Source organism: Heliangelus exortis, chromosome 18 (genome assembly GCF_036169615.1).
Source record: "Heliangelus exortis chromosome 18, bHelExo1.hap1, whole genome shotgun sequence".
Classification (NCBI taxonomy): domain Eukaryota; kingdom Metazoa; phylum Chordata; class Aves; order Apodiformes; family Trochilidae; genus Heliangelus; species Heliangelus exortis.
In genome coordinates this window covers 3,569,708-3,583,728 of record NC_092439.1, presented here as the reverse complement: position 1 = coordinate 3,583,728, position 14,021 = coordinate 3,569,708, and the positions used below count along the sequence as shown (strand labels likewise).

The 14,021-nt window shown below is 40.6% G+C and overlaps 1 protein-coding gene across 8 annotated transcripts in view; it reads right to left on the bottom strand.

Annotated features, from left to right (window-relative positions):
• Positions 1 to 14,021, bottom strand: part of NAV2 (neuron navigator 2) — a 345,652-nt gene that overhangs the window by 139,955 nt on the left and 191,676 nt on the right. For 7 of the 8 annotated variants that reach the window (XM_071762477.1, XM_071762479.1, XM_071762480.1 and 4 more), the window contains one exon: positions 1,244 to 1,361. In XM_071762477.1, coding sequence (XP_071618578.1) covers positions 1,244 to 1,361 — 118 coding nt within the window. Of the gene's footprint in view, positions 1 to 1,243; positions 1,362 to 8,716; positions 8,855 to 14,021 lie in introns of those variants that run through there. The other variant, XM_071762476.1, reaches the window with a different exon arrangement.

Below are 14,021 nucleotides of genomic sequence, written 5' to 3'. Positions count from 1 at the left end.
TTCCCATGGAGAAGTCTCCTAAAACTCCATGAATGTAGAGCAGGAATGAAAGGAATCAGCACCCAACTGTTCCTGGGTTTCCAAAATGTTTTTTCCCCAATTAAAGGAAACAGATAGAGGATGAAGCTTTGCCCAAACTGAATGCCTGACAGGACACAATCCATCTGTGGCCTTTCATACATCTGTGGTAGCATCCTACAGACCCATCATGCTGCTGAGGTATAATTTAGCTCTACAACACAGAGCAAAAAATCTTTTTCTGTTGTATTTAAGTGCAGCTCAAGTGGAACCATTGGAACTATGATTCACAATTTCATCTGAGAACAGGGCTTGCAGATTTTCACCTCAAATAATGGGACCAGCTCTTTACAGCATCTCAAACACATAAATATGCATGCACTGATGTCTTGTGACTTCACTGCTGGCTTCTTCATTTGCATCTCAAATCTGTCAGTTTGCTTCCAACAATAGTTGTCCTAATTCCCACTAGCAGGCTTTCCCATTCCATCCATCTCCATTGGCCCATGCATGTGTTTTGTGGCATCCCAAGGATCAGATGGATGAGCCTCTGAAGGAACTAATGAAGGAGCCAGGCCCAAGGGAAGAGGCACAACATGGAGCTTTAGATGGGGCCAATGGAGAAAATTGGTTAGAACCTTCATTATCTACAAATATTAGTGCCAACTGAGGGAACTAAAGGCTTGGTAGAACTGGGCCTATGTTTGAGCTTTGTCCTGATGACAAATGGTTTTTTTACCCATTCAAAAACTCATTATGAAGTATTTCTTCTTCTGCCACAAAAATTTTCTACCCCTTCTCCTTTCCTAGCTGCATGTATGGATTTTCCTAATCTAAGCAGAGGGAGGGCATTCAACACAGGAGGTCAGTATCACTATGAATTATGTTCAGACCAATCCCCCAGAGATATCAGAAATAGACAGAGTGAAGGTTAACAGCATCCTAGCAGAAAAATCTCCCTCATCAGTTGCTTTTTTAACATTCAGCAATGTGGAGCAACATTGCTGTGTCAGGAGATCTTATCAGCAACATCAAATATTTTTCCACTATGCTTTGAGACAAGGCTTCATCAAATTAATTAGCAAAGTCTCTGAAGGAAAATTATCTACATAATTCCATGCAGTTTGATGGATTTCACCTCCTGTGTTTATGTAGAAGACAAAGCCAGTGAATTTTTGAGCCAGCTGGTACAAAATACCTGGTACAAAAAGAGAAAGTCACTCACCTACAACCTGGATTATTTCAGCTAACAAGACTCCATCAGTCACATCTTGCTGTAGGTCCTTTATCAATCTCTTGTGACCAGATTTTGCCAGATAGTGATTAGCCCAGTCCGTATAAATCTGTCAGGAGAAAAAGAAACAAAATGAACTCTGAGTCCCAGCAACCTTAAAACTGGGATTTCTTTGTTTCTCTCAGTATCCGAGAGGCTGATTTACAATCACTATTTTTCTTTTTTTTTTTTTTTTTGCTCTTTGAAACAAGTCAACAGCATTAAAATTCAAGGCACTGTGCAGATCAAGTATTCAGCTTACTGTAATATGGCTCTTCCTGTAAAAAAAAACCTGACATCAAAGCTTGCTGAAGATGACAGTGAACTCCTGAACATGTTACAGCTTGGATGGATCATCAGGCGGTCAACTAAATGTCTTGTGGCAGAAACAAACCTCCAGAAGAGATTTCACTTTCCACCCAAGTATTTTCTTTGCATATTCCCTTTGACACTTCTTCTCTATATCTGTTATTTAGAAATTTTAAAGACTCCCTTCCAAAAACCACTTCTGGAAGACTCCAGTGATACAGCAATTTCATTTTGTCATTACCCATCAGCCCTTTAAATGTCTTAAAGACATACTGATTCTAATAAATTCTATCTTACAAGCTAAATAGGTCTATTATAATTATTTTTATCTCTCATGCAAGCTTCTAACGACTAGGATTAATTTTAAAACATATTACCTGAAAATTAAGCAAACAAAGCAGTCAAAATCTCCCTGTTAGGTGCATTATGTACTGCTCACCACATGCTACCACAGCTCACCAGCAAACTTATACAATTTTTTCATGCTAAGTTATCAAAAAGAAGGAAAAATACTTGATTAGGAATTTCTGCTTATGGATTCATGTTTCTTGGACAAAACTGTAGGGAAATGTCTGCACAACATTGAGTCCTAAAAAACCCAGGGAAAGCATTGCCTAGAAATGATGATTTCCTTCAGAGCTACTGATAGAAGGGAAGAAAAGACAGAAGAGAGGCCCTAACCCTCAGGGCTATGAAGCTTCCCATCCTCAGCCTTAAGGAAGATGGAAATGATGGCTCCTAAAATCAGATTTTGTCTGCTGGCAAAACATTGTTGAAACAAAACATGAGTTCAGAACCATTCCCCTCCACCACCTCACTCCTACGCAACCCCCAGTATCATTGTATCTCAGTGCAGATCCCTTCAATTACTGATTAATATCCCTGAGCACAGCCATGGCTCCTGAATTCAGAAGCATCTTATATATTGCACTGAAAATTAAAGGTATATGTCCTTCTCCTTCTCAGGAGTCCAAAGCCAATGGCCAAAGAGTCCAATGATTGCCACATGGGATAGAGAAACCTGGATACAACACAAGGATTGGAATTTCACGCTCCTCTTCCACTTCCTGATCCAATGTTAACAGGATAACAACAGATATTTTGACTGGAGTTATTTTGGTTATAAAGGCTTCATTTGTACTTTTTTTTTTTTTTTTTAAGCCTGTAAAAAACCTACTGCTAGCAGCAATGAACAAATCCCTCCAAATCTGAACCATATGCCCCTATTTCCCATCACACATCCTTGACTTTCATCTCCAGAGCAGTGGGATGTGCATTTCCTACGCCAACAGTGTCATGAACTAAACCAGAAAAAAACAGGCTGGAACACCTCCATGAAAAAAAACAGCTGCAAAACATCTCAATGAAAAACATCTCAATGAACTAAACGCCAAATACACGAGTGATTTCCCTAGCTGACTGTAAAAAAAAAAAAAAAAAAAGGGAGGGGGGAGGGGGAGGAAAAAAACCCTTCACACTTTGCACAAACCAGACATTGTGTCCCTTAACTCCTTTGACAAGGAAACCTTTTCCAAAACAGGAAGATATTTTTAAAGGTCCAGTGACTTGAAGGAACTAGGATTGAGTTCATCTATTTTTCTGCCACATGGCTCTACACTGCTTATCTACAAGTAAAGACACGTCAGGAAACAGGTTGTGAAGAACCTCAGAAGCACAAGGGGCCAGGCACACCCCCCCAATACATTTTAGCTGCCAATCAACAAATGCAATAACCAAGTTTCTTTACATGGGCAGGCTGGGATCTATGTCCTGCTTTATCATAGAAGGGTTTTGAGTAAATAGAATATTATACTTTGATGCCTCAGTTCCAGCTTGGATCATTTCCATGATGCAGATCATCAGGAAATCACACAAACCCTTGGGTCAGCCCCATAAAAAGTTGGGACAACCCAGAGGAGAGGCAGAGCAGACGCCTCCTGGCAGAGCCTGAAATTACAGCAAGACCTTGAGAGATGGTCTGGATTGATTTTTAAGTCAAATAACAGGGTGAGAATGAATGGCTGGTGTTGCAAAAGTGCTGCTTGGGAGCTGGTTCCTACTCCACTAATTTCTGTACCTTCATATCCATACCCTGTTAAAAAAAAAAAAAAAAAAAAAAAGGGAACTGCATCAAAGAAATTGCAAACTCCCCAAACAAACCCTCCGGGGAAAGGAGTCAACTTGAAACACCCCCAGACCCCCACTGTCTGATTCACTGTCTCCAATAACACCCACAGAAACTCCCTCTGGCAAAGGATTCTACGCTGTGTGCTGAGGCCAATGCCTGCATTTTTATGCTTATTATAAAATGTTCCATTAAATGCATCAATAATGCACACCAGGATGGAGAAACCAGTGGTTTCTGGGGCATTTAGGGGTGTGGAATATTATTTCACTCAACTACTTCCTTGGAAAAGCCTTTTGAAGGAAATAAGAGATATAATAAACCTGCACTTATCTTTTAATAACTTAATTATTCCACATTATTTTGCAATATGCACAACATGGTATATGGGGGTTGGTTTTTTTTTTGTTTTTTTTTCCTTTTAGCCTGTCTGGCCCATATATTGACAAGCTCTGAAGCATTCTTATGGATGCAGGATTGGATGCAGGATTATCCAGGCTTCTGGTAGCAGCTCTTTATGGTCACTGCTCATTTTTATGGCATATATTAAGGTAATTATGGAAACTTTCCAGGATGTTTTCAAAACCTGTTTGTTTCAAGTCTTTGTGAAGTGCTACACAAATATGATTCAGTATGTTTCTTTTCCTTTTCCATCCAAACAAGTGAAAAAAACGTGAGGGTACAATGGTTGCTATTTCTAGACGCACGAAAAATGTTTCAAGGCACACGGTGTTTTCAAATGTTCAAACCCAGGTAAATAATTGGGAAAAAAAGAACAAAAAGAACTAGGAAAACACCACTGAGAAACTTGCCATTCATATCCACCTCTCCTGCAGATGAATTTGAAGTGTTCCTCAGGAACTTTCAGCAAAAAAATAAAAAAATAATTTATTGTATTGTATTATTGTATTCACACTTGAATATTCACAGGAAAATGAGCTGAACAGTCACCTAATAAAAAATACCAAACAAAAACAACAACAACAAAAAAGTAACAAAATCTTGCCATACAGAATATTTGACTCATTACAACCCAACAGAGATGCCTCATTAGATGGACCAGTGTGGATTTTTAAAAACTTTGCAGTGATTTCACACAGCATGAAAACCTTTGGAGGCAGCTTCATTATTTGAGTTAACAAAATCACCCCAGAGATGATGTGGGCATTATCACCATAAGCCAGAGATCACTCAGTTTAATGTTTAACTCAGGTCTAAGTCCTGTCTCTTGTTACAGGTTTTTTCCTCTGTAGCCTATGATCTCAGGAATACAATTATCTGCTGAGAACAAATTGAATACAAATGGGATTTTTAAATTTTTTCTTTTCTCTCTTTGCTCCCTGCCCACCCACCCCCAGTGCATCAGGTTTGAGTTAAGAGCATTACAGGCAAAGACTGATTCCATCAGGCTTAAATTAAGGGCCTTACAGGTATAAACTGATTTTGAAAATGCTCAGCACACCTTGAGTGATAGCTAAAACACTACTGCACAAAGCAGAAAAGTTTAGAATAGAAGAACTCAAATTCTAAGGTTGTCTGTAAAGAAAAAACCTTGCCAAGCAGAAAGAACCCTACATTTTGAAATTCAGTAGGGTTTCTCCCTCCTCCCCTTTCACCTGCTCATTTAAAGCAGATGAGAGACAAATCTGATGTTTCAGCTGAGAGACCTCTGCCCTTCCTTCTCACTTCAAGTCTGTAGTAACATTGCTGACCATACCAAGACCACATCCATCACACCCAGAGCACCCCTCAGACCACCCACCCCATTTTTAATGCTGAATCAGCAAAAAGAGGCATTTTCTGCAGACTTTTTTTGCAGGAATTCAGGCCCAAATGGGAATTCAAGAACAACCCAAAGTTTTTTGCCTCCCCACTGCTATCCTGTAATATACTTACTAGGAAAAGTTTCACATAAAAGTGCTTGAAAAGACTTGCAAGTTGCCTGAACCTATTTTTGTTGCTCATTTCCACACAAAAAACCCCAAAACAAACCACAAAACAAAACAAAATAACCCCACACTAATTATAATAAATGCCTTAGTACATTTTGAAACCTTTATTTCCCTAACTAATCAGACCAATTGTCTTCTTCCAATAATTATCATCAAGCAGGCTCTTGTCAATTTGCTAAGTGCTGCAGAGCATCTTTTTGATATCACATCCCAGAATGAGAGCAGAGCCAGGCTTTTTCCATGACTGAATGGGAGGGTCAGTCCCAGGGATGAGCTCCATCAGAAAACCCATTACAATGCAACGTTTGTTTTATGCTAATGAAACAACACTGCATACTGAAGTTCACAGGGAAAAAAAAAACCAAACCAAAACAAAAAACAATCCCAAAAGCTAAAAATAGACCCAGCACATTGAGATGAACCTAATGAGAACTCCTGCAGTTGTTCAAATGTTATATGGGATGGGAGGAAAGCCCATTGGATGCTCCTTGCTGCCTCAGTAACAGGGTTTCCACATGCAGAGTCATGAAATCACAATTTTTTCTGGCACCATTAATTCCAGGCTCACACTGATCCGTGCTACACTCTGCTACAAGGATCTGATTACCAGATATCACCCTGCAAAGTCCAGAGATAAATTGCTAAAGCTGAAAAACTCATTCCTTGGAAGCACCTCTGGCCCCAAGGGATAACAACTCCTTTGAAGGTACAGAGAGATTATGGCCCTGACAGTAGCATGGCAGATATTTTGCTGAAAAAATCCAACAAACAACCCCCCCCCCAACAATAAACAAAATAACAATAATAAAAAAGAACCCTGTAATACTATTTACAGACCTTTTATATTTGTAGCCTTACTTGTGCCACGGACCTCCTAAATCCTGCAAAAAGTCTGTGGCTGTACCTCTGCACCACAAAAAGGGCATTATTGGCTCTTCTGAAGTCAGCAAAGCTTTGTGCTACTATTCTAAAGACTCTGAGTGTAAGAGCATAAGTTCTTGCAAGAGAAAAGAAAGAAAAAAAAAAGATGCTGAAAAAGCAGGACACAGATCACCAGTGAACGTTTCTACGTTTCTCCATATTAAATAAAAGGTGTCAGTGGGCTTTCAAGAAAGACCTTTACCTGCTCCTTTCCTTTAAGAATACTGCTGAAGGTGTGTAGAGAGTGGAATACAAAGAAAAAAATAAAGATACCTTGTCTTTTAGGCATGCCCACAAGTAGCCAGTGACCTCCATCCAGAGGTGGACACAGAAGGGAGGAGGCCGGGAGTGGTCACCTTGGAACGAACACATCAGCTTTAGGCTGCATCTGTGTCTTCTCTGCTCAGAGATAACAAAATCCTCCCTGAAACTCAGGATGGGAGCCTGAGAACTTGTTTACTCCCTCCTAACAGAACCTTGGCACCAGTACTAGCAAAAAGGGAGGAAAACACCAGAAAGTCCAAGTCCGAGGTGATAGTGGGCCAGGATGCAGGTGGCCTCCTGCTAGGCAGGTGAGATGGAAAAATGACCTTCCTGAAAGGATTGAACCCATTTGAAAACCCCCAAAAATAGCTGTCATGAGATTTAGCTACTAATTAGTATCTGGTACCAGTTAAATACCATCAGTTATCTGGAACTATAGTGCTGGAACTTCCCCAGTATCCTCAACTTCAGGGAATGCAGCAATAACAAACTGAGGTCTTGGTTCCCCCTTCTCTGAGGAGACAGAAGTAACTCTGCATTTTTAGTTACTTAAAAAGTGGAAATAAATGGAATTATTTATTCTACTCACATGTTCAAGTGTTTGTTGGAACAGCTTTAAATTATTAGTCAGTGGGTGGGAGGTATTCCTCTGAATATTACATTTTACTGGACACTTCCATACATTAACTGCCCTTTGGAAGTTAAGTAGAGAAAGGGGTAATTTAAACAAACACCACCGGGACTATTTATTTCCCTCTCATTAAAGCCTCACTCCCGACTGGGCAGAGCTATTCTCATGCATATGACTGCTATTGAAAAGCAATGAGCTGACTCAGAGCACACAGAGCCAAACATGTGTGTGAATTTTCGCATGCTCTAAGCCCTGCCAGGATCAGAGCCTCAGGACTGTTCACCCTTCAGGGCAGGCACTGGTTCTTCTGAGTTTGTGTAAAACAAATCTTTGGAGGATGCTAAACAAGTAAAATGCTTTAAATCACCAACCCCACACCTTATTTACTCTTAGCCTGCTGAGTATTTTATTAGAGTTAACATAAAAGAGGAGAAAATAAACGTTCCCTTTTGTTTCCCCAGTAGCACACTTTCTGAACCCCATTACTGACAGGCATTGCCTGTGCACAGGGGAAAATATTTCATACAAAAGCAACATTTTCCTACACACCAACCAGAAGGTGAAGCAAGGTCAGCAACCATGCTGCTGTCCACAGCTCTGCTCTCAATGCTCCCATTATACACGTTTGCCACAGACAAATCCCCTTCAAGCTGGAACCACACACTAAGCCAAGCAGGTGGCCACTCTCTTATTCCCCCTTGTAAACCACTTTTAAGTACTGAATAGATGAGATTACATTCCCACCTGCATCAATTCCTTTGCATATCCAAAAGTGAAATAGAATTTAGCTTGCTGAGCTGATTAGCAAAACTCATTCCATCTCACATTTGGCCACGGTGAACGAACCGATTTGAGCTCAAGCCAACAAAATATAAGTGACCTCAGAGAACAAGCAAATGTATTAATTTTTTTTTATCCCCCAAAGTTTTTAAAAAGTTGCTTTAAGTGCACACCACGTTATTCCCAAACATCCCAGCTCTCACACATGAAATAAATCCATTTACATCCACCACCACCCATGAATAGCAACGGAAAAGGGCTTATCTGAGAAGGTGACACATTTCTACTCCGAAGAGAAACCACAAAAAAATCTTAAGCAGCTTCAGAAGAAAGGGGAAAAAACCCAAAAAACCAAAAAACAAACCAAACACCAAAACCCAAGCCACTTCTGAGGCTGATGTTACAGCACTGCTGCCATTCCCAAGGAGCCAAGAGCCGCTTACTGCTTTATAGTGGCCACAGGAAAATTTACTTGTCCCACGAGCAGGGACCTGAAAGGTTGTACTACTTATTGGCATATTCAACAGGAACACAGACTGCTCAGCTCCTTCTTCCTTCTCAAGGGGTCTACAGCTAAATGATGGTATCAAGGCTGGCACGTGAAGCTCGGGTGGTTAATTTTAGCTGAAGTCACGCAAGCACGGTGCTCAGATTTCTTACACTGTCACATTTTACAATTCCCACCCCTCCTGCAGCTCTTCCCTTCCACTCCCCCTGCTCCCTTCTCTTCCCACTGTCTCTAACACAGAGTCTCAATGTTTGACATCAAGCAGGATCAATAGATTTCTCTGCACAGTGAACGTTTCTTTCGAAATGAAGCTCTTTGCTTCATCATTATTATTGCTGCGTTTAAGCATAAAGCTTGGCAGGTCTTTCGTCTTAGGCATCAAGAGTTGATTACTAAAAAATGTGAAGCTTTTTCTGGCTGTTGTTTTGGCTTTATGAGAAGACTTTCTACCCAGTATAGAGCCAAGTCCCTCCACTTAAATGCCCTCAATGTGTGAAGATTTACACTTGGCACAGAAACCCAACATTTTCCATGAAACCCCTATAATTGCAACAGGTCAAACAAAAACTCAGATATATCCTTTATATGAAATGTGGAGCATCCACAATATCAATTAAACATTTGAAGGCTGATCTATCACAAACAAAGCTAAAACATACAAGGCTGAGTTAGACCTGGACACCTGCACAACCTCCCCATTTTCCTGAGCAAGATCTGGTGCTGGAAGCATGGGGTGCCTGTCCTCCAGCAAGACCAAGTCATTCCAAATCACTCGAATTCCTTAAAAATACAGAAAGAATTGGTTCTTGTCAGCTGTTATGCTTGATTTTTTTTTTTTACACTAAAAAAAATAACATCGCCAATGCTGCCATGATCAGAAGCAATGACTGCTTCACCCCCCCCACTTGCCAAGCTGAAGAGATGTCTGATATTTTAACTGCTGATTTTTCAAAGGCAGGCATCTGCCAGAAAAAAAAAAAGAAAAACCAAACAAAAAACCAACTATGTTGGTTCTTTTAACTGCTCCAGGAAAAGTAAATAACTTGGTAGCCACACTGGCTCCATATCAGCTCTTTCCTCTCCAGCAAAGCCCATTCACCACCAGCCAGGGTGTGTATATTTGTTATTTGTTTTGGGGGAAGAGCAGGGCTTTGATGACTTTCCCCTGGCTCCCCAGGACTGGAAGGAGCTGTTTGACCCCCCAGCACTGGGTACTGCACCCCTGATGTGCCCTCTCACACTTGGTCACACCAGGAGCAGCAGCTTTGCTAATGCAGGGACAGGCATCAGATTGGGGCTGAGCAGGGGAGAGGTTTACACCTCCTCCTCTAAATCCCTAAAGCATTTTTGGGATGGAGATCTAAGATCAGGCAGCTCCAGTTTTAAATACAGCATTTTGCTCTGAGTATCCAATTCAATGCTCCACGTGACCAGTTCCCAAAACTCGCTGCAATCTTGGCACGTTTGGCCTCTGAAGGCACAGAAGGTTCTGACTTTCCTAATGAAGCCAGAGTCATTTTCTCTCTTTGGAAAAGATATGAGAGGCTGTTCCAAACAGCTGCTATAATTTCACTGGTACTTTTCACCTGGGGTCATGAATCTTTATGGCTTCAGTGTCATCTCCTCTGGGCAGAGGGCCACAGGCAGGATCAAACCAGACAACTTATCCCTGTTGTGGTTGACTTTGAGGAAGTAAAGGGTGAGAAAAACACTCCAAGAGAGAGTAACAATCTGAAGAGGGCTGATATTGAAACCTGACTTGCCATGTAGCATCCTAAGCACAGATTCATTCCTTGAATCCATTTTCTCTTGATTGCTTAGAGGATTAAATCACCAAAACAACATTCACAGTTGTGAAGCAACTTCAAATGAAAGTAAAATTGGTCTCAAGGACTCTAAATCTTTGCAAGTCCCAGTGATGTGTGAAGATGAGAGTGATCTGATCCAAACAGTGAGGCCAGAAACATTACAAAGGCTTTTCTTAATTTTTAACAAAAGCAATTTGCTGTGGGGATTAGGGAATTACAGAAAGTGGCCTTTGTATCATCAGAGAGAGCAAATCCTGGCCTTCTTTTAGCCAAGAAAGACAAGGCAGCATTCCCTTTAGGGTCAGCTTAGTGCTTGATTGAAAAAATTGGCTCATCAAAGGCAGGAGCTGGGCAAGTTCAGTCCATCCCAGCATCCTGATGTCACCAGCAAACTATCCTTCAGTCTGGTGAACAGGATTTCTCAATCAAAACCCAGTTCATCATCTGCACTGCCTTTCTCACTCTGCAAAATGTCATCTAGCTCAGTGTCCAAAATCTTCCACAAGAGGCAATGCTTCTGAAGATGCAAAAAGTTGGTGAGAAGTAGTGTTCTCTAACACTTGGAAGGACATAAAGCAAGGTGTAACCAAAAATCAGTACAACTGAGTGATGAAAGCCAACAAGCTTCTCATCTCTGTATCTGCCTAACAAGATGAATTCAAATTCCAGAGAAGAAATAAAAGGAGAAAAGAAACAAAAGAAGGAGAAGACCCAAACTTGAGGAAGATCTTAACCACATGCTTGCTTCAAGCACATCTCAATTATTTACCTCTTATGAAGAAGAATGCTGTAGTGAGGTTGGTCGTTAAAGAACCACATTAACTCCATTATTTCTAAAGATTATTGATGATAAAAGTAGGAGTTAAATAGAGCCAATTTTCTTTCTAAAAAGTGTTTGTATATTCTACCCAGGCCTCCATTTCTAATGCTCTTGCAATGTTCCTCCTGCTCTTGGGCACTGTCAGAAGTGGGACAGTTGGCCAGACAAATCTTAGGTGTGACCTACTTTGAAAGACCTATTTTTATTTTAAGCTGCATGTTTAAGATACTGCAAAATACTTTGTGACAGCTGAGCATTAATTTGTGTGGCAAAGACCTGATTCCAAAGATGCACAAAAAGACTAAGAATCTCAGAAGGGTTCAGCACCCCAATCACAGCCAGATTATCACAAGAGCTGAACTCCCAGGTAGCCATCAAAATAAACAGCCACATTTTCAGAAAACTTCAGCTACTTCTTGAAAACCTAGAAAGTGCTACACTGCCACCATTTTAAAAATCCAAAGCTCACTTTTCAGCAGGGAAAAAGGAATATCCACAGCTATGTTTGCATCAACACACAGATGGGGGGACACAACCCACACAGGTGTCTGGCCCGAGATGCTTTGCTAATGAGCTCTTTGAGTTAAAAATCTTACATTTGAAAATATTAACACCCGTAGGTGGCAGCATTCCCAGATTTGTTATGGCATTTACCATATTGCTTCACACACCAGAAATCAGGCTACAGCAAAAAAAAGCTTTCTGTACACCTGGTGATCACCAGGGTTTTACCAGATTTTACACAAAAGAGTAAAGGGATCTTCACAGACTGGTCCTGCTGAGCATTTACCAAATCATACAAGTTGGTTTGTGGTGGATTTTGTTTTTCCCCCATGAAGAAAGTAAAAAAATAAAGTGCTGAATTAATTACCACAAACATAACAAACCTAATCTAATCATCTTGCAGTTGGCCATCTGTTTCACAGATACAAATCTAAGTGAATCTTCTACTGACTGATAACTTTCTAAATTAAATTGCTGATGCTGACCCTGCTTTCAGCTCAGTTCCTCCTGCTCCCACTTAAAGGGCTTGGAGTGTCTCCTAAATAACACTCTAGATGCCAATTACATAGTTAGAAGACAATTGCTGAGGGTTAAAGCTGCACATTTGGCACCAGCTCAGACCCAAAGGTGCAGGGAAGGGCAGTGTCCTCATCTGTGATGGGGATGCATTGGAAAAAGAATTTCTGGAGCAGGGAGTACAGTGAAAACTCGTTAGTTTTCTCCCTTTCTCCATGCTAATCCATGTCACAAAACCAGAGGCCTTTTCAGTCAAATGGAGTTGTATATTTATGAGGAATTTAAGAAACACCCCTCCCAATGGGAAATAGCCTCTGTAGTAAGTAATTAGAGCTTATGGCTACATAAAAGGATGGTCTTTTTTTATCCCTACAGGCCATTTACAGCCGTGCTGGCCAAGACCCCAGTTACCAGCTCACTTGTCTTTGGAATGAAGAATGATCCTCTGCATGATAAGAGGAAAATTCTGCTTCTTCATTCCCCCCTGACTTTATGCATTAAGGATGGAGGGGGGAGGAATACACCCAGCAGAGCCAGTGTGGGCAATGCTGGAGGCAGGGATGCCAGACTCAGCAGATCATCAGCCTCATCAGCAATGGCAAATCCTATGGTTCTAATTAGAGAGGTTCACCAGAGTGCCACCAGCCTCTGCTTTCATTGATCTGATGATTAAAATCAATTTCGGAACCTCTGACATAGCCTTCTACAAAAGGGAAAAAAAAAAATCATCCAGTAAAATTTATAGCAGGTTGGTGGTTAATAATTGATAACAATATTTTATGGCTGATCAAAAAATGAAAGTACAGGCACAATTCCCACTAGCATAGGGGGTTCAGGCATCTCCTCTTGAGAGCCCCCCTGCACAGCTGGCAGCCACTTAAAGGCCTTCTGCACCTTCCTGCAAAAAAATCATTCAAGCCAAGGAAATAATTTTTGCACTGAAGCTTTATGCAGAAATACATAGCACAGTCCTTTAATACCACTGTCATGAGGCAGATCAATTGGAGATTTCATCTATTTCCAGACAAAAAGGTTTCAGCAACTCCTATTAAATATCTGTGTCTTGAACATGGCATGAGCTACCAGGCTAAGATTATTATTTTAGTTCCTTATTATCTCTCTTGATCCATCCCTTTTTAAAATGTGGACGATTGAAATATTTCTATTAACATTAATATTTTTTTAACAAGTATGTGGCAGAATTGATGAAAAGACCTGCAAGTTCTGGAAAATCCAGGAAGCACAATGCAATGAGAGCAAAGTGTGTTCACAGGGACCTCCAGCATTCAAATGTCTGTGTAATTTTATGCACACCTACATGATCATTTTCCCAGTCTGAGATCCTGCTTCCCACATTAAATCCTCCTTCTGCCTCAACACCTACACCTAAGGAAGTGTTACTCCAGCAAACTTAGGTTCTTAAAATTAGCTGACAAGTTTAATAAGAAGAAAAAATAATCTGGAATTTACAGGGAACAAACCCCTAAATTAATCCATTGTGGTCATTTTTCTGGGGTCTGTAGATATTCAACATTTGACTCTTTTTAAACTTTGCAAACTCTGGTTTTCCTTTATTTTGATCCATGATATTT